This window comes from Somniosus microcephalus, chromosome 23, assembly GCF_052327205.1.
Source record: "Somniosus microcephalus isolate GS21.2 chromosome 23, FLI_Smic_1.0, whole genome shotgun sequence".
NCBI classification, from domain to species: Eukaryota; Metazoa; Chordata; class Chondrichthyes; order Squaliformes; family Somniosidae; genus Somniosus; species Somniosus microcephalus.
The window spans coordinates 41,456,072-41,477,327 of NC_141009.1; the positions used below are offsets into that span (position 1 = coordinate 41,456,072).

General features: G+C 47.7%; 1 protein-coding gene across 7 annotated transcripts in view; it reads right to left on the bottom strand.

Moving 5' to 3' along the window:
- astn2 (astrotactin 2) overlaps window positions 1-21,256 on the bottom strand; it is a 1,941,856-nt gene that overhangs the window by 1,226,846 nt on the left and 693,754 nt on the right. For all 7 annotated transcript variants that reach the window (XM_085965839.1, XM_085965837.1, XM_085965836.1 and 4 more), the window contains one exon: window positions 15,171-15,275. In XM_085965839.1, the coding sequence (XP_085821965.1) occupies window positions 15,171-15,275 (105 nt within the window). The remainder of the gene's footprint in view (window positions 1-15,170; window positions 15,276-21,256) is intronic.

Consider the following 21,256-nt stretch of genomic DNA (forward strand, 5'->3'; position numbering starts at 1 on the left):
CTGGCGACGTGGCAGATGTCCGTGGTGAACTCCGAGATGAAGTTGAGTTGGCGCTGTTGGCGCGCGGACCAGGGTTCGGATACTTTGGCCATGGCGAAAGTGAGCGGCTTGTGGTCCACGAATGCGGTGAACGGCCGGCCTTCCAGAAGAAAACGGAAGTGCCGGCTTGCCAGGAACAGGGCCAGGAGCTCTCTGTCGAACGTGCTGTAGGCCTGCTCGTTCTTGCGCAGCTGTTGGCTGAAAAATGCCAGTGGCTGCCACGCGCCTTCGACCCACTGTTGCTGGACGGCGCCGACGGCGTAATCCGAGGCATCCGTGGTGAGGGCGGTCTTGGTGCCCGGGATGGGGTGGGCCAGTAGTGTGGCGTTAGCCAAGGCGCTTTTGGTCTGGTGGAAGGCTGTCGCCATCTCGCTGGACCAGGTGAGTTGCTCTTTGCCCGTTTTGCCCCTGGTGGCTTCGTAGAGGGGGCGCATGAGTGCGGCGGCCTTGGGCACGAACCGGTGATAGAAATTGACCATCCCCAAAAATTCCTGCAGCGCCTTAACCGAGGTGGGCTGGGGAAAGTCCGCCACCGCCTGCACCTTGGAAGGTAGGGGAATGGCTCCCCTTGGCGAGATTCTGTGGCCGAGAAAGTCAATCTGGGCTGCTCCGAACTGGCATTTGGCCGGGTTGACGATTAGCCCGTGTTGGCTGAGGCGCTGGAAAAGGGAGCGCAAATGCGCGATGTGCTCGGCCTTGCTGGTACTGGCCACGAGGATATCGTCCAGATAGACGAACAGAAAGTTCAGGTCCCGTAGGACGGAGTCCATGAGCCGTTGGAAGGCCTGTGCGGCGTTCGTAAGCCCGAAGGGCATGCGCAGGAACTCGAACAGTCCGAAGGGGGTGATGACCGCCATCTTCTGGACGTCTGCGTGGTGAACGGGGACCTGATGGTAGCCACGAATCAGGTCGACCTCGGAAAAGACGGACTTTCCTGCTTGGTGTGCCGAGAAGTCTTGGATGTGCGGAATGGGGTATCTATCGGGCGTGGTGGCGTCATTGAGCCGTCTGTAGTCGCCGCAGGGGCGCCAGCCACTGCCCGGCTTGGGCACAATGTGGAGGGGGGACGACCAAGGGCTGTTCGAGCGGCGGATGATGCCCAGTTTTTCCATCGTGGCGAATTCTTCCTTGACCACCGCCATCTTGGCTGGGTCCAGGCGTCTGGCTCGAGCGAACACTGGTGGTCCCGTAGTGGCGATGTGGTGCTCGACCCCATGCTTGGCTGCCACGGCTGAGAAGGTCGGTTGTGTGAGCCTCGGGAAATCTGCGAGTAGGCGGGCGTAGTCGTCATGCACCGGGGCGGAGCAGGACCCGACGAGGGCTGGGCTGTTGCTCTGCTGGCAGGCCAGTGAAGCGAAAGTTGCTGCGTCGATCAGGCGCCTGTTGCGGACGTCGACCAGGAGTCCGTGGGCGCAAAGAAAATCGGCGCCCAGCAAAGGATGTGCCACCGAGGCCGTCACGAAATCCCACGTAAATCGCTGGCCGTTGAAACAAACCTCGGCCCGTCGTTTTCCGAAAGTAGCGATGGCTGCGCCATTTGCCGCCACGAGGGGTGGGCCGCTGCGGCCTGCCTGGCTGTCGAGCTGGGAGGCAGGAATTATGCTGCATTGGGCTCCGGTGTCGCAAAGGAATCTGCGCCCTGAAAGAGAGTCGGTTATGTACAGCAGTTTACCTGCGGTGCCAATGGCCATCGTGGCGGCGGGGGTGTGGTCGAGCGGGCCTAGGCGGCGGCGCGGGGCTGGTGCGTTGGATCGGACGGCCATCTTGGTTTGATCGAAAGAGCAGGGTGCTCTGCAGCGTTGGGCCTTGTGGCCGAAACGCGCGTGGTAGTAGCATAGTTCTGCGGCCTGGCATGGCGGCGCGCACTCAGTGGTGTCGGGGAGCCTCGCGGCTGCACAGTCGAGTTGGGCGACGGCGAAAACTTTGTCCGCGGCGGCTGCCAGTTGTACGCAGTCCGTGATCGGGGACCCCGCGAAGACAGTCTGTACCTGCTGAGGAAGCAGGCTGAGGAAAAGGGCCTGAAACAAAAAGCGCTGCGGTTCAGAGCCCAGGAACGCAAGCATCCAGCTCATCAACTGGGTCGGGGTAGAATCGCCGAGGCCTGGTAGTGAGAGAAGCCTGCGGGCCCTCTCCTCCTTGGACAGGCCGTAAGCCTGCAGCAAGCGGCCCTTGATGGTTGAGTACTTGCCGGTCTGTGGTGGGTTCCCCAGCAGGTCGAGAACTTCGGCGGTGGTAGAGCTTGCTAGTGCTGAGACTACGTGGAGGTACCTTTCTTCATCGTCTTGAACCCTGCGAAGGGTGAATTGGGCCTCCGAGTGCGCGAACCAAGCTGGTGCTTGGTGTTCCCAGAAGGTGGGGAGCTTCAAGGACGCGGCGCCGGCCGACATCAGGCTGCTGCTGGTTGCCATCGGGTCGTTGCTGGCCTCTGTAGGGCTGCATGAGTCGGGGGCTTCGGCCGCTGACATTCGGGGTCACCAACGTGGGGGACTACGGTCTCCCGCGTAAAGAAATAGGCAACACAACGAGCTACAAGAAATCGGTCTTTACTCCAACTCTCACAATACAGTACTGAATTCGTGAAGCCCGCAAACCTGTGATGACTCACGGATTGGTCACCTGCTGGAACCTGATTGGTTTTCCTTCTATCAGCAGCAGGCAAGTCTGAACGTGCCTTATTCCTCTCAGCTTGCAACTGTCTTGCGGGGGGAGGGGAATACAGCAGTTAAAAGGGGATTATACAGGTTTATCTACATACACACAGTGTTTCCCCAATGTGGCAACGCCACAATATCATCAAGGATAGCATGTAAATGACAAAGAGGGGAGAACCAAGAATGGATCCCATGATAAAATATACAAAGCAGCAATCAGACCACAAAACAGTAATAAAACCCAACATCTCTCATGCTGAAAATGAAACAATTTTGATTGTATAAAAACTCCCGAAAACCGTAAAAGCCTTGTACCAGAGGAAAATGGCACTGCCCTTCTGTGCCTCTCTGCCATTGTTTATATTTTAAAGACCTAACTATCCAAAATGCATTCAAATTTTGATTCTGTCTCAAAATTCCTGGACCAATTCAGTGGTGTTCATGGCTTACAGAAGAGCTTTTGTCAAGGAAGGCACTGCAAGATGCCAGCACATATCAGAAGGTCATTTTGCACACTCTTGGCTAAGGAGCATTCACTGTCAGCTTGGCCTTGACTTCTCCTTTAAAGGAATAACAGAAATAAAAATAAACTCACAACATCTTACTTTAATTAAAGGAAAACTGCACAGAATAACATAACTTCCACCATGCAGCTTGGAGGACCATCTTCCTTAAGTTTTCTCAATAAACCAAACAGGAGGTATTCTTCCAAGCCACTAGGTGGCACCAAAACTAACAGTCAATGAAGACGTAAACTTTGGATTCAGAGACCTCACTGCCCCATACAAAGCATGGAAGCTGGAATACAACTGCAAGATTATACAGTTGGATGATCTACAAATTGTGTCTGTTGGTGTTCAGAATACGGCTGTAATTAGTCTTGTTAAACCAAGACATAAAGATGCCGATAAACAGCAAATAAGGTTATGTATGGTGACTGGAGTGCTTAGGAGTTGTTAAGCTGATATGTTATTGCCAGATGTGTGGCAATTGAATCCACAGCACTGTCTTGCTCTCTGGATTGTGTAAACAAACTGTTTCATACCCATAAAATGCGTGGCTGAAGTTTGTGTCACTTGAGTTAGTCTCTGTTGTGGATTTATGTGTACAATGTTGAAGACAGAATACAGCCCATCTGGATTTTCCATATGAATATTCATGAAAGTAAATCCTTTTTTTATGGAATGGGCCAAGCACTTGCTAAAGGAGTATCACAAAAGATTTGCGCAAGCCAAGACCCCTTGCTGGCAGTCGGCCCAACAAGACAGCGCACTCCCACAGAAGGAGGGGCAGACTGATAGATGGGTAGAAAGGAAGAAAGAAAACCTGCATTTATATGGCACCTTTCGATGTCCCAAAATGGTTTGCAGCGAATTAATTGCTTTTGAAATATTGTCCCAGTTGGAATGTAAGGGAAACTGGAATACACCATCTTCTGCTTCAGGCAACACAAAAATAATGACCTGACCCAACCCAACAGCCCAAGACAAGGTAGGGGAATCAGTGTGTCCTCACCTAGCTGTTTCCTCCCCTCGCCCCTCACTGTGCCCAGCGCCAACATATGTCAAATATGTCCCGCTATGTCCATTAGATTACTCTTATCAACGTGTACTCCTGAAAGTGCCATACATGCCAAGCAATAGTTGACCAGCAGCTCCAAAAAAAGCTGACAATCCCACTATAACTGTGAATGAAGGCATGTCGTTATAGTTAAAATGAGTGCCAGCCAAGGCTCAGTGAGTAGCATGCTCAACTCTTTGAGCCTGAAGGTTGTGGTTCCAAGTTCCACTCCAGAGACTTATGGGGAAAAATTGGGTCGCATCCACTTTGGGGCACTAACTACTTTTAGCGCCCCGAAAAGGTTAGCGCCCCCGCACCCAAAATTGAATGGTAGCGCCCCAAGCAGGAGGCGGGGCGCTACTGGAAACGCACCCCCTCCCTCCTGGGGCGCTCCCATTGAATATCACAGTGCTACATGCAGCAGCGCCACACGCGTCAGCACGTACTGCAGGCCTCCCTCCCCTGATTAAAGGGGAGGGGCCTCGCGCAGCACGCACCGGAGCCCTGCTGGACCTCCGGGGTGCTGGGAAAACAGCCCAGCACTCAAAGAGGAGTGCTGGGCTGACCGATCGCAGCCGGCGCCCCGCAGGAGGAGGCGAAAGAAGGCAGGTGCTGGCAGGCGGTCCCAAAGAAAATGGTCACCTGGCACCTGCCCTTTAATTTGCGCCGCCCCGGCCGCAAACACGGCACCCCAACCTTGTCAGACATAGCGTGCGGCAGTAGGTCAGGGGGGCGCGAGCGAAGTTTGTGGCGGGGGCGCAAGCTGGTCGCTGCACATGGCGATGTCGTTATAGCCAGAGGCACAGCGCCACGGGGCACTACCAGCTACTGCCACCGCTAACTTTCAGGGGAGGCATTAGCGGCGCAGCGCTCGGGCGCTAGGTGCTTTGTGCCCCCTCAGGGCACTAACGGGAGGCGCAAAGTAAACCATTTTCCCCCCTTAGAATCATAGGGCTAGAAATTTGGCTCCTTTGCACCTGCTGTTAGCACCACAGTGGGGCAAAGGGCTCATCGCCCAGGGAGAATGCGAAAAAGTGCCGCCCGAGAAATTCGGAGGGGCGTTGCTGAGGTGCTACCCGATGTCATCGCCGTGCGCCGAGACTCCTTACCGCCCTGCAGCAGAAATTATGCTGTGCCCGGCAAGGCTGCCGTGAGCGATGTCACCGCCAGTCTCGCGGGTCGCGAATCGGTCCGACCTCTGCCTGCGGGACGGTATTTAAAGGGGAGGCGTGGCCACGACACACACCGCCATTTTCATTTTTTGGCCAACCTCCAAGTCGGCCCTCCGCGGCGCGCCATGGCCGCATCTCGGTGCCGGGCTACAGCCATGGCACCTCACCGCCCTGCTGGCCTAGTTTGGGCCATCGGAGGCCCTGCAGAGTGCGCAGCGGCCCTCCCCTTTAACTGAAGGGGAGGGGGCATTGAAACGCAGCTGCGCTTCGATCACGCCCCGACATCGCCTCGGTTACACCCCACCAGGAAGTGGATCGCCGGAGATTGTGCTCCATTTCCTGTGCGGGGCGGTAAGCTGAATTTAGCAGCCGGGGTGGTACTTCTGCGCCGGGCGCTAAATGTCCGGCCTTAACTCGGTTACCGCCCCCAAACGGGACGTAACCAAATTTCGCGCCCTTAGAATCATAGAATGGTTACAGCGCAGAAGGAGGCCATTCGTCCCGTTGAACCCGTGCCGGCTCTCTGCAAGAGCACTTCAGCGAGTCCCACTCCCCCTCCCTCTTCCCGTAGCCCAGCAATTTTTTTTCCTTCAGGTACTTATCCAATTCCCTTTTGAAAGCCACGACTGAGTCTGCCTGAGCATTTCACAACAATTTTATTTCTTCTGATCCAAATGCTTCCTCACTTACTTTGACTACTCGAGTTGCCATGGTACCCTGTTTGTGTTAAGAATTATGAATAAGTTGAAATTTCCATGGATTCCCAGTTCAGTAATGAGACTGATAACGGAGGTATGATTTACAAAAGTAGATGAAATCTTCAATTTTATTTTTTTAATACATTTTTGGATGAAATTACGTCAGGGCAAAGTAAATGCCTGCAAGTTGCTATGACCCAAGGACAAATTAATCCAGAGCAAAGTAAATTACGAGAAACGTTAGTATTACAGTGACTGCATTAACTTTGCTGAAATTTCATTAATTCATTATAAAGAGCAATTTAAAAAAATTGTCCTCAACTCTCCAAAGAGCCAAGTCTGTCCAAGACTTCAACACTGCTCCAACCTCCAACCTCTCTTGTAACAGCTCTCTTGCACTCGTTGACAGGATGCTAAAAAAAATCTTGCATCCTTCTCTCATGTCCAACCTCCACCCCTCCCTCTGCATCACAATATTTCTTGCCTTGGTTTATCTTGTCAAGACAGCTTTACTATCATGGCCCCTTGGAATTTTTTTTTCATAGAATAGAATCATAGAATGGTTACAGCACAGAAGGAGGCCATTCGGCCCGTCGAGCCCGTGCTGGCTCTCTGCGAGAGCACTTCAGATCGTCCCACTCCCCCGCGCTTTCCCCGTAGCCCTGCAATTTTTTTTCCTTCAGGTACTTATCCAATTCCCTTTTGAAAGCCATGATTGAATCTGCCTCCACCACCCTCTCAGGCAGTGCATTCCAGAGACTAACCACTTGCTGCGTAAAAAAGTTTTTCCTCGTGTCGCCTTTGGTTCTTTTGCTAATCACCTTAAATCTGTGTTCTCTGGTTCTCGACTCTTCTCTCAATGAAAACAGTTTCTCTCTATCTATTCTGTCTTGACCCCTCATGATTTTGAACACCTCTGATTATATCTCCTCTCAAGCACAAAATCCAAGCTGACACGCCAGTGCAGTACTGAGGGAGTGCTGCACTATTGGAGGTGCCGTCTTTCAGATGAGACGTTAAACTGAGAACCTGTCTTCCCTCTCAGGTAGACGGAAAAGATCCCATGGCACTATTTCGAAGAAGAGCGGGGAGTTATCCCCGGTGTCCTGGTCAATATTTATCCCTCAACCAACACCTAAAAACAGATTATCTGGTCATTATCACTTGCTGTTTGTGGGACCATGCTGTGCACAAGCTGGCTGCCACGTTTCCTATATAACAACAGTGGCTAGACTTCAGAATGTATTTCATTAACTGTAAAGCACTTTGGGACATTCTGAGGTCATGATAGGTGCTGTATCAATGCAAGATTTTATTTCTTCTTTCTTTCTTAAAATGTAATAGAGACATGCTTGTAAGTAGTCGGTCTGATCCTGTAAGTTTTTCGCATAAATGGACTAATTTAAAATTACCCCCAATGTCTGGAATGCTGACCGCCCGTCTAAAAGACTTAGTTCACTGTATGGAAATAAGCAAAATATATAACTGCACCAACAGGCAGCTCCGGAAAAGAATTGAAAAAGAAAAATTGTGAAAATTGGCAAACTAATACTGATAATCGTCCATAAATCTAAAAGATGGCATTAATACTGAAGAATGTCCGAGAAAATGCAAGACCTGCTCAGTGAGTTTTGGTGAACATTTAAATTGGTTGAATAAATTCACAACCGTTGCATATACATTTAATTAAAGAATGGTTCACCGTTATTTCCACACAAAATATGTAAACTCACAGCCATTACAGCAAAAAAATGGAGTGTGCCCTGAATAATTAAAACTGAAAGAAAACAATTCTCTAAAATACATTATGCATATTCCCTTCCCAGTTCAGTTTAGCTAAGAATTCACCTTAAGTAATTTTGCTCCAGATAATGGATTTGTTTCTCTTCGAGTCACCTATTTTTGTCTTCCTTCTCACATTAGCCTTTGAAAATCTCACGATAAACTGCTAACATTGCAGAAGTATCACAACACAACAAAAGAATTATCAAAAGGCCTAAGGAAATCAAACAGTGGGTGCTGGTGATAGCAATGGGAGGCCTGGCTCGAATGAATAACTGAGCTTCAGGCTATGAATGGCCCCGACAACATCCTCGCTGTCGTGCAGAGGACCTGTGATCCAGAACTAGTTGCACCCCTAGCCAAGCTGTTCCAGTACAGCTACAACACTACCATCTACCCAACAATGTGGAAAATTGCCTAGGTAGGTCTTGTCCGTAAAAAGCATTACAAATCCAATCCAGCCAATTACCGCCCTATCTTCACACTGCCAATCAGCAAAGTGATGGAAGGAGTCACTAACATTGCTGTAACACGGCACTTACCCATCAGTAACCTGCTCACGATAGCAAAATACTGCAGATGCTGGAAATCCGAAATAACAACAGAAATTGCTGGAAAAACTCAGCAGGTCAGGCAACATCCGTGGAGAGAAATTTGAGTTGACGTTTCGGGTCGAAACCCTTCTTCGAAACTGGAAAGAATATAAAATAGATCGAAGGCAGGGCTGCGATCGAAGCCCTGCCTTCGATCTATTTTATTTTCTTTCCAGTTTTGAAGAAGGGTTTCGACCCGAAACGTCAACTCAAATTTCTCTCCACGGATGTTGCCTGACCTGCTGAGTTTTTCCAGCAATTTCTGTTGTTATTTAGTAACCTGCTCACCATGGCTTAGTCTGGGTTCAACAAGGACCACTTGGCTCCAGACCTCATTACTGTCCAGGTCCAAACATAGACAAAAGAGCTGAATTCCAGAGGTGAGGTGAAAGTGACTGCCCTTAATAGGAAGGCAGCATTCAACCAAGTGCAGCACCAAGGAGCTCTAGTCAGGGGAAAAACACTCCAGTGGCTAGAATCAAACCTGGCATGAAGGAAGATGGCTGTGGTTGTTGAAGGCCAATCACCTCAGCCCCAGGAATCCAATATTACCCCCAATCCCATGAGCCCTAATCTTGTGCAACAACCTATTGTAGCACCTTATCGAATGCCTTCTGAAAATCCAAATAAACTTCATCCACTGGTTCCCCCTTATCTACCCTACTAGTTACACCCTTAAAAAGCTCTAATAATTTTGTCAAATACGATTTCCCTTTCATAAAACCATGTTGACTCTGCCTAATCATATTGTGATTTTCCAAGTGCCCTGATATCACCGTCCTTAATAATAGATACTAGCATTTTCCCTACGACTGATATCAGGCTAACTGAACTATAGTTCCCTGTTTTTTCTCTCTCTCTCTCCTTTCTTGAACAGTGGGGTTACAATTGCTACCTTCCAATCCATGGGGAGCGTTCTAGAATCTAGGGAATTCCAATGCATCAAATCCAATGCATCCACTATCTCTGCAGCCAACTCTTTTAAAAGTCTAGGATGTAGGCCATCAGTTCCAAGGGATTTGTCAGCTTTTAGTCACATTAATTTTTCCCAGTACTTTTTCTTTACTAAGATTAATTACTTTAAGTTCCTCACTCTCAATTGTCCCTTAGTTCCCCACACTTTCCAATATGTTCTTTGTGTCTTCTACAGTGAAGACAGACACAAAGGGGTAGATTTTGCCGAACCTGTCGGGAAGAAGGCGGGACTTCCCCTTTCGGGTTTTTGACCCGCCTACTTCGACGTTTGGCCAATCCGCGCGATTTTCCCTTGATTGACCTTGTTGAGCCCGCCCAGCGGGCTCAGCAGGCCAATTAAGGGCCACCCGGCAACACGTGACATCACAGACTGAAATTTCACCTGTCAAGAGTTCTTGACAGATGAAATATCAGTGTCTCACAGCTGTCTGAAGCTGTGAAACACTGACGCTCTGAGTTCTAAGCTGAGTCATTCTGCACAGACTCAGTTAGAACTCTCACCAGCACTCAAAGCTGAAGACTGTCACTTTTGACAGATCGCAGCCGTTCAGCTTTCAGTTCCGGTTGAGTGATGCGCTCCTGACGGCTACAGGAAGAAAGGCTGCTAAGGTAAGTACAGGTAAGTAAAAGTTCTTCAAACACTTTAGACACACCAAACACACACACTTACCTTTGCACTCATGCACCCATCACTCACCTGAGCGCCGACATCGCGACCCCTCCAACTCCTTCAACCCGACGGCCCGCCTGCTCTACCTGGCGTGGTTTGGAGCCGTCGGGAAACCCACACGAAACCCCTCAAAATAGGGATTAGGCTAAAAACTGCCTGTTAACTACCTGTTAACAGAGTTAATTGGCACTAATCCCTTCCCACCTGGTTTCGGCGGTTCCAGTGCGAGGCGGGTACCCGCCACTCCTGAAACTTACATGGGACGGGGTTTTGGGCGGGATGGTGGCGGGACCCCCAAGTTCGGGGTTTCCCCCCCCCCCCCCCAACCACACACCTGAAACCCCGCCTGATGGCTGGGGGAAAATCGGGGCCAAAATATTTGTTTGACGTTGCTGCCATTTCCGTATTCCCCATTATAATTTATCCTGTCTCTGCCTCTAAAGGGCCTACGTTTACTTCTGCTGATCTCTTTCCTGTTACATACTTGTAAAAGCTCTTACAATCTTTTTTTTTCTTGCTAGTTTACTCTCATATTCTATTTTCTCCAACTTGATCACATTCTTGTTCATCCTTTGCTGATTTTTAAAACCCTCCTAATCCGCAGGTTTACTATTCTTTTTGACAACATTGTAAGCCTCTTCCTTTGATCTAATACTATCCTCAACTTTGCGAGTTAGCCACGTTTGTATCACTTTTCCAGTGGGGGTTTTATTCTTCAATGGAATGTATATTCGTTGAGAATTATATTTGTTTCTTTAAATGTTTGCAGTTGCTTATCTTCCATCATATGTTTGAAGGTAATTTCTCAATCTTCCTCAGCCAACATGCCTCTCAGACCTCCATAATTGCCTTTGTTTACATTTAAGACCCTAGTTTCGGACTTAACCACATCACTCTCAAAATTTATATGAAATTCTACCATATTGTGATCACTCTTCCCCAGAGGAACTTTTACTATAAGATTACTAATGAACTCTGTCTCATTACACAATACTAGATCTAAAATAGCCTGTTCCTGTCAAATAGTTGGTTCCTCAACATATTGTTCTAGAAAACTCTCTTGAATACATTCCATGAACTCATCCGCTAAGCTACTTTTGCCAATTTGGTTTACCCAGTCTATATGAAGATTAAAGTCCCCCAGTTTTATTGTATTACCCTTGTTACATGCTCCTCTAATTTGCTGATTTATACTCTGTCGAACACTATATTAGTGTTATAAACTATTTCCACCAGTGTTTTCTCCCCTTTGTTATTTCTAAGCTCCACCCATACTGATTCTACATCCTTATTATCTGGGCTAAGATTCTTTCTCACTACTGTCTTTATCTCATCCTTTATTATCAGGCTACCCTGCCTCCTTTTCCATTTTGCCTATCTTTTCTAAAAGTCAAGTCCCTGAAATATTTAGTTCCCAACTTTGGTCACCCTGCAACCATGTCTCAGATAATGGCTACTAGGTCAAACCCATTTATCTCTATTTTTGCCACTGATTAATTTATCTGGTTATGAATGCTTCGTGCATTCATATATAACACTTTTAATTTTAACATTTTACTGTTTTACCCTGATGTGGCCTTAGTTGATAATGTCCATTGTTAAACTTTCTGTCCCTGCTTGATTTTGCCTAAATCGCTACTCTGATCGACAGACTTGAGTTTTCCTTTCAGACTTAAATTTACCCTTACCTGAACCCTCCCTCCCCCTTATTAGTTAAAAGCCCCATCTGCCACCCTAGTTATTTGATTAATCAATGGCCTTCACTTCATCATAAATTCAGAAGTAAGACTATTCTCTAATGATTGCACAGTGGTCAGCTCCATCTGCAAATCCTCAGATAATGAATCAGTCCGTGCCTGCATATAGCAAGACCTGAATAACATCCAGGCCTGGGTTCAAAAGTTGCAAGTAGCATTCATGCCACACAATTGCCAGGAAATGACCATATCCAACAAGAGAGACTAACCACCCCTTGCCATTCAATGGCATTACCATTGCTAAATCCACCATCAATATTTTGGGGGGTTACTACTGACCAAAAGCGCAACTGAACCAGCCATATAAATGGTTTGGCTACAAGAGCAGGTCAGAGGCTGGGTACTCTGTGGCGAGTGGCTCACCTTCTGACTACCTCAAGCCTCTCCAACATCTACAAGATATAAGTGAGGAGTGTGATGGAATACTCTCCACTTGCCTGCATGGGTGTAGCTGCAGCAACACTGAAGCAACTTTGACACCATCCAGGATGCTTGATCAGCACTTCAGCTTTCTTTTAAACATCCGCTCCTTCCACCACCAGTGTACCATGGCTGCAGTGTTTACTATGTACAGGATGTACTGCAGCAAGTCGCAAAGAATTCTTCGGCAGCACCTCCACCACCAAACAGGCACATGGGCACCCCTCTAAATCACATGGCATCCGATTTGGACATATATCACCATTCCTTCATCACTGCAGGGTCAAATTTCTGGAACTCCCTACCTAACAGCACTGTGGGAGTTACTTCACTGCATGGAGGGCAGCAGTTCAAGAGGAAGGCTCACCACCTCCTTCTCAGGAGAACTGGAGATGGACAATAAATAATGGCTTTGCCAGAAATGGTCATGTCCCAAAAAAGAATTAAAAAAAAAGGACTTAATGGAAAAGAAGCTGAAACAATGAATTATCATAATGGCAATGTGGTGACACTGGATATTGCATCACTGGCACGGAGTACCTTCAAGCGGGATGAACACAGGGTTTGATCGATATTCACCAAGTGAGAAGGTGGACAAGTGGAGACTTTGGTATTTTCCTGCAGGTGGGAAGCAGAACAGTGCTGTATCTCTTTCATGGCAGTTCATTGCGGAGAACATCAGCAGTGGTCTGGGATTAAGGAACATGGTCACAATCTCATGGAAATTCAGAGACCTCATGAATGGAGGTCAAGGAATGAACAAGGAAGGGCTTTTATTTTCTACATGTGCATCTTAGTGATGATGAATAAAAAATGTGTCTTTTCTTTTGTAGTTGTAGGCACAAACAATCTATTTGGTAGTTGACTCATTTGTAATAATCTGCTCATTTTTGCTCCCTGGGTAGCTACAGGACAGGCAGCACTGAAGCATGGCTTGTTGTGACAATAATGTTTAATGTTTGCACATTAATACACATTTCAAAGAGTGCATGAATCTCACCTTTCAAACTTAATTCAGATCACCTTAGATGTAGCTTCCACCTCGGTGATTCCTGTGAACAATTTATTTTCAGGCCGATAATTTTAAATGCATTGAGGTTACTCCAGGGCAAATGGCTACTTCAAGCTAATTGCCATCAAGTAGGGCCTCAAATTCTACAAGTGGATCACCGCTGGTTCAAGTTGTGATGTGAATACTTGGTATTCATGTGAGCATTAAGCACTGAAGCATCTGCATAAATGGATAGGATAATCTGCCACTGACAACTGGCTCAGTTTCCAACTGTCATTCAAAGAGTAAATCAGACCCCAAATAAGTCAATGCCAAGCTTCCATCTGTTGAAAAGCATGCAAGTTAAGCAAGATGGCTCAGTGAGTTGATTCAGTGAACAGCTGAGCCATACAGGCCAGGAAGGTCCCAGATTTGTTCCCCAGTCTGTACTGAATGATTGCAGCCAGGGTCACAGTTGGGGTATTTTTAATGGTCTCAATGCATCTGAGTTAGGGAGGAGCAAATCAATTAAGGTTGCCAGTATGGGTCACTGTCCATTGACTCCTGTTGGAAGTGCATGTGCTATGGGATTTGAATGAGGACAGTTTTCTCCCCATCACTCCTGAAGGCTCTAACTTGTGCAGTGAAATGGGCACCTGTCACTCTCTGGTACCTTTACCCAAATATCAGCAGCAGGAACCCTGACTGATGTTTTTTTCTCGTTCCCTCCCCATTTGTAGCACTGACCGAGAATAGAAACCCCAGCACAGAGCAGTGATTGAACCTAGGACCTTCCTATCTGTCCGTTTCATTGGCCAGCACGTTTACCAAATTAGTGCTGTGGGATGCAATTTTAGATTCAGCGAGCCAGAGGCCATTTGCTTTTCCACTGAAGGAATGAAAATGTAACTTTTTGTTTTGCAAGTAGACATTTAATAAGCATTAGGGCCTTGGAATTCGGTGGGAGATCAGCTGAACTCCCAGGGAAACTGTAAACGGCTGAAAAGGGCCTTGGAATTTGAAGGTCTATTTCTTGAATAGAGTGTCGTCATTCTGGATGTTAGGAAACACAGTCTAGCCCCAAGAGAAAACTAGGACAAGGCCAAGGGAGAGTAAAATGGCACCTTTATCACAGTAAGTGAAAACTGTAGAGTGCATTATAAGTGTGGTGACGCATGTTAGGTCTGGGAAATTTCACTCTCCCAACTAGCCAGCAACCAGTTAATTTGAAGCTCTGAAGAGATGAGGAACAAGGAAACTCGGCGCTTACAAGTAACATCAGTGTATTTGTCCTCCATCTCCAACCTTCACAATTTCCCTTCTCTCTTCTGGTCTTCCTTCAGCTTTTCCTTTAAGGCCCATTGCAGCTCTTCTGGGGCCAACTCAACATCATTGTAGAATTAATTTCCTCAGTTAATATTAAAGTAACAATGTTGAGTGACAAGTTATTTAACATGGGTTCAAACCAGCTTTGAAAATGTTATGACAGCACCAGCATCTGTGTAAATATTCACTTTAAGTGAAGATTCTGCATATTTCAGCATAAACTGCTGAAAAAACCTCGACACATATTTGTTCCTTGCTTCCCACAAATCATCTGCCATACATTTGATGGAAATGACAGGACAATTCTGCAATTTGCTAATGTTGAATTTCTCCATTTTAAAAGACGTGCTCCACTCTGAGATAGAAACAGTGATTTTTTTTTCATGGCAGGCAGCTGCCAATGACATTTGGCTGAAATGAAAATTTGCTGCACTCTTAATCCTGCTCGATCAAACTAAAATCAGGAATTTGACCACCACTCTCATTTCTGAGCGCAAATTCACGAGGTCGCTGAGTCACGTTAAATATCTAATTACCTTTGCTTCTTCGCCTGCCTCTATGTTCCGAGTAGAAGGTGAGATGCGTCTCGTCATCTGCTTCTGTACCAGAATCCTCTTCTGCTCTTAGAATTCCACTCCCACCTACAAGAAAAGACACAGCTGCTTGAACTGCAATAGATAAATTGCCTCCTTTTGTTTCTAGGTTCAGAAAGCGAGCGATAGGTCAAGGCCAATAAGCACAGGTCATCACCAAGGTTGAAGCAGAAAGAAAAGTTGAGGCAAATCAAAAAGTGGCTTTTGGGTGGCCGCAAGTTTGGATTTAAAAGGACTGATCGATGGAGCCGAGCAGTTCCACAGTTCGAACAGCTTACAACTATTACAATAAAGATCTTCAATCTGGGAATCTATTTTAAACGTGTTTTCACCTGCACACAGTGAGAGAACTACCAGGAAGGAGTCTTACAACAAATAATGAGCCACGTTATTAACTCTTAAAACACTTATCTTGTGCTCATTAAGGTGAGAGATGTCAGATTCCATTTGACATCATCCAGTGTCAACGTCAATCATCCCCAGGTCAGATAAAGCACAGCTAGATACAGAACAAAGCTCCCTCAAACCTACCTAAACACGTGCCTCAATTCCAACCTCAAAAGAGTTTCACCTGCTGCCCCAGTGTGTCATTTTTCCGCTCCGACACCAACCATCTCAGATCTGTTGGAGTGACGTTGCCAATTTGTGCCAAATTAGGGACAGTTTTATGCTGAAGGCCCATGCCCACTAGAGGCAGGATAGAAACTGCCCAAAATCATTTAACTGGAGAAACCTTTACATTGGCAGTGTGCTAATGGATGGCAGGAGCACGGACTCCCAGTACCTGCAATACCTAACAAAACAACAAAGTCAAAATCTGCACTTCCAGCGATGTCCAAAAACGGATTTCTCCTGGGTACTGAGAGTGGTGGTTGGTAATGAAGAAAATAAGTTTCTCACTGGCCTCATCAGCCATGGCTCAGTTGGTAGTACTCTCGCCTCTGATTCAAAAGGCTGCGGGTTTAAGTCCCACAGGGACTTGAGCACAAAAGTCTAGGCTGACACTTCAGTGCAGTACTGAGGAGGTGCTGCATTGTCAGAGGTGCTGTCTTTCGGATGAGACATTAAACCAAGGCCCTGTCTGCTCTCTCAGGTGGATGTAAAAGATCCCATGGCACTATTTCGAAGAGGAGCAGTAGAGTTATCCCCAGTGTCCTGGCCAATATTTGTCCCTCAATCAGCATCACTAAAACAGATGATCTGGTCATGATCACATTGCTGTTTGTGGGAGCTTGCTGTGCACAAATTGGTTGCCACGTTTCCTATGTTGCAACAATGACTATACTTCAAAGGTACTTCATTGGTTGTAAAGCGCTTTGGAACGTCCTGAGGTCATAAAAGCCGCTATATTAATGCAAGTCTTTCTTTCTTTCGCTCTCTAAAAGGATCCATAATCACTTGCAAAAGGAAAGAAGGGCTCAGAAATCATGGATCCCTGCCTCAATTGCAATCCCCTTGAAGCACAATATGAAAGTGCCTTGGAAAATGTAGCACCTCATTTGTTTTAAGATCAATAAGACCAGAACAGGACCACTGTATCTTTGTATTTTAACCTGAAACAAACACAAACATAAAAATAAGTCACTCTGAGTGACTTTTCAGTCTAAGTTCAGTGAGGTCTAATTTACAAGTGTTTTCACTTGCACACACTCTCAGAATCTGTACATTGTTCTACTTTGCTTTATGAGCCAAGTCGGAGTCGAAGAACCTGTATTTCCTTCCCTACAATCTACAGCAAGCATTGACAACACAAGATACCGAGGGACAAGTGGGGTTCGATTTTAACTCAGGTGTGGGGAATTGTCGGGTTCCCCGAATTTGGTGTTTCCCACACGAATCTAAATGGGTGTGTGAGATTGATGCAATTTTAACTCAATTGGCCAATTGATTTCCAACATGTGGGAACCCTTGGCAAATTAGTATTTCCTGTCAGAAAGTCACATAATATGACGTCATTATTGCTGCTGCATTTAGGGTCTGCAACAAGCCTTGCTTCTTCTGCAGGCTGCCAACCTTTTGGCATTTGCTGATACACTGAGCTGGAAGCAGAATGGCAAGAGAAAGACCGAGGTCTGCACCCCGTTTTGACGACGTTGCCCTGCAGGCTTTAGTGGAGGGAGCAAGAGCTCACAAGGAGGTGCTCTTCCCTTCATCAGGGAGGAAGATGCATCCCCAGCAAGACAAAGGCTGCGTGGCTGCAAGTGGCAGAAGAGGTCAATTCCTTATCGGCTACCCACAGAACCTGGATACAGTGCAGGAAGAGATATCATGACCTTCAGCACACTGAAAAAGTGAGTATGAAGTTCCCAACACTCTCAATCTGATCTCCATTGCATCTCCTCACCAGCACTCAGCTTTAGCAATCTCTTCCTCCACATCCCACTTGACACTGACATTCATGCACCCTTACCCATTCCCTCTCTCTCTATGCTCACATTCACCTAACTATTTGACTATGCAGCCCTCACACTCCCTATCACTCTGATGCTATGAAAACAACTAACAACACACAGGGAGGGCCCTTGGTCTTGCCACCTCACTCCATCTTTGTCTCCTTCTAAGCATCTATGCTATGGATTCTCTACACTCACTCCTTCATTCTCACTCAAACTCCACTTGTCTCCTTCATTGCAGGAAAAGAGAGCTCACAATAAAAGAGAATGAGCGCGGACAGGAGGAGGGCCACCATCAGTAGCCCACCTCACCCCCTGGGAGGAGATGGTCCTGGAAATCGTAGGACTGGAGGATGAGGCACAAGTGGGGGGCGGACAGACGGGTGCATCACAGCAAGCTGGTGACAGAATAGTTTTCCATCTCTCTCATTGACATTGCATGAGTCGCTGATAATGATTCTGAAGCTATAACAGATGGACCTATGATCATCTGCAATATGCAATGTGCATGTAACCTTGACCTCACATCTCTAACTCTTTCCTTTACTCCCCCACAGGACCATCGAGAACCCCCGTCCCCACTGTCCAGGAGGAAGAGCCTGAGCTTCCAGACTCCTCAGAGGAATCTGCAACCTCTGAGGGCGCAGCATCAGCAGAATTCAGCGCACCCAGCACCAGCGCAGACACTCACACCTCGGTGGGACCTTCGGGACACAGAGTAGTGTTGTCACCTGGTGTATCACAGCTCACAAGTGAGCATCAGCAGATTGTGGAGACGGGGACAGCAGTGGAGAGTGCTAGTCGGAGGGCGCAGGACTCTGCCAGCTCGGCTCAGCTGCATGTTGACCCTCTGCCTCTGGGTCTATCGATAAGATCAGCGGGGCTGGAACTCCAGGAACAGATGCAGGAGTCTCTGGCAGGTTTTGTCTCCAGGGTCGATGTGAGTGTGGAGCGAATGGGGGAGTCCATAGCGAACATGAGCAGAGCCTTTGTGGAGTCATTGGCACATGAACGCATCACTATGGCCATGAAGGAGCTTAGTTGCCAGGGTATGGAAAACATGGTGAGTGTTCATAATAGAATGACATCTCTTGAGGAGCGATGGGCATCTATTGAACAGAGAAACCAGACCTTCATGGAAGTCCTTCTGAGTAGGACTGCCAGTGCAGATACGGGTCCCCATGGCCCCCTGATGTGCAGCAAGGTGCTCTCAAGCCACTTCCAAGTGCTGGCCCCTTCTGGCCTGTGCAGCTTCAGGTGGGTGAGCAGCAGCCTGGCGCTCCTGTTGCTGCTGCTGTTGCTGCTGTTGTTCCTGGGTCTGCTGGTGCCGCAGCTGGTGTTCGAGCTCACCTAATGCCAAGAAGGGAAGGAGAAAAATGGCTCCCATGCTTCTGGCATATGTCTCCGCTGAGGAAGTGCTGAGTGAGGGTGGCGAGAGGGGTTTCCCAGGAGTTCACACTGGAGATGTGTGTGAGGCTCCAACCTTCCACAGGTGTGGTTAAGCCTGGTAAAAGTTGCCCCAGGCCTGAAACAACAAAGTCCTGCCACCTGCAAATGATGACTGATCAAATCTCCTCTTTACTGGTTGACCTGCAGCTGATAGTCAGCAAGCCAATAGTGTTCACACCAGGTTTCACAGGTGTGATCCCCACCAGGAGTGTTTTACGTGAGAAAAGGGTTAAAAATGCAAGGGCCTGTTAAAATGGCATTATAAAGGCCAATTATTGCTGATTAAGGGCCTTAAAGACCAGTCCCGCCTGTTGGAGGCGGGACTGATTCGGGGCCATCAGACACGCCTGGGTTAAAATGGCTCGGGGTCGGGAACCAGGCGGGGGGGGGTCCCGACCCCCAGTTTTTGCGATTTTAACCCCCCACATGCCTCAAAGCCCACCTCACGGCTGAGTTAAAATCGACCCCGTGATGTCTCCACGGTGTGCGAGTTTGTCGGGCCCAGTTCCCATCCTGATCTGCTGCACTGCAAACCTTTAAAGCTCCAACTGTGCAGTGCAGTGGAGTCAAAAAGAGTTACTCTCAGTGAGATGCAAAATGTTCCTCCTGTCTCATTATCTTGTCAAACTTGCCAACAGTCAAAGACTAGTCCCTAAGTGTCTTGTTGAACACACTGCAGGAGGATTGGAGGATTCTCTCAGCTGAAACAACAAACAAAAACGGCAGCAGCTTGCTTTTTACGAGTTGCTAGCCATACCATAGGTTCTTTTTTGTTACAAAGGAAAGTGCAAACGCAGGTACACGGAGGAGGAATACTTTTAAATAACAGTTATTTTACAGTGTGTCTCTGAATGTGCCTTTCAAATAAGATATCATTGCCATTTGAATCCAGCTTATAATGAAACATTTAACCAAGTCTTTTAGTCCTGTTTTAAGGAACATGTCCATGTTGCCACAACATTCGCTAACCTTCACAGACTGATAGTGACCAACAGGTTAGTTCTACCATGTGAACTTTGGAGCAAAATTTAAAGTTTGACTCGCTGCCAGGAGATGTGCAAGACCGTACCACTCCCTCTACTCAGCATCTCCTCAGAGTGCAATGGCTGAGATTAAACCTTAAGCTGAATGGGGGAACTGAACATGACCCATCATCATCAATGGAGACCTCAGTATACGGCACTGGGGGATGGTACTAGAGTGGGAAACACTGCAAACAGTTCAACAGAATACTTCATTTTTTTAAAAGGCAGGTAGGCATTTGAGCTATTCATATATGTGTGCTTTGTAAAAAAAAAAGTCACATTTTTTAGCCCCTTTGCTGTACCTGCACCAGAAACACTCCTGTGTCACACCAAAGTGACCATTCTTCTTGTGTGAGCCTGGACAATGAGCGATAGTCAAACATGAGTGTATGAAAGCAGAGTATAATCCTGCCCTCAACCTTTCTTCTTAGGCAGTCCCTTGGAACCGAGGATGACTTGCTTCCACGTTAAAAATGAGTTCTCAGGTGACTAATGAGTCCAATGCGGGACCTACAGTCCCTGTCATAGGTGGGGCAGACAGTGGTTGAAGGGGCGGGTGGGTGGGATGCTTGGGTTGATGTGCGCTCCTTGCACTGCCTGCGCTTGGCTTCCGCTTGCTCCCGGCGAAGAGACTGGAGGTGCTCGGCGCCTTCCCGAATGCTTCTCCTCCACTTTGTGCGGTCTTGGGCCAGGGATTCCCAGGTGTCAGTTGGGCTATTGCACTTTTTCAAGGAGGCTTTGAGGGTGTCCTTGAAGCGTTTCCTCTGCCCACCTGGGGCTGTCTTGCCGTGTCAGAGCTCCGAGTAGAGCACTTGTTTTGGGAGTCTCGTATCGGGCATGCGGACGATGTGACCCATCCATCGGAGCTGATCGAGCGTGGTCAAAGCTTCGAAGCTGGAGATGTTGGCCTGAGCGAGAACACTGATGTCGGTGTGCCTATCCTGCCAATGGATTTGCAGGATCTTGCAGAGGCAGCATTGGTGGTACCTCTCCAGTGCTTTGAGGTGCCTGCTGTACATGGTCCATGTATCTGAGGCATACAGCAGGGCAGGTATCACTGCTGCTCTGTAGACATTGAGCTTAGTGCCGAGTTTGAGGTCCTGGTCTTCAAACACTCTTCCTCAGGCGACCGAAGGCTGCACTGGCACACTGAAGGCAATGT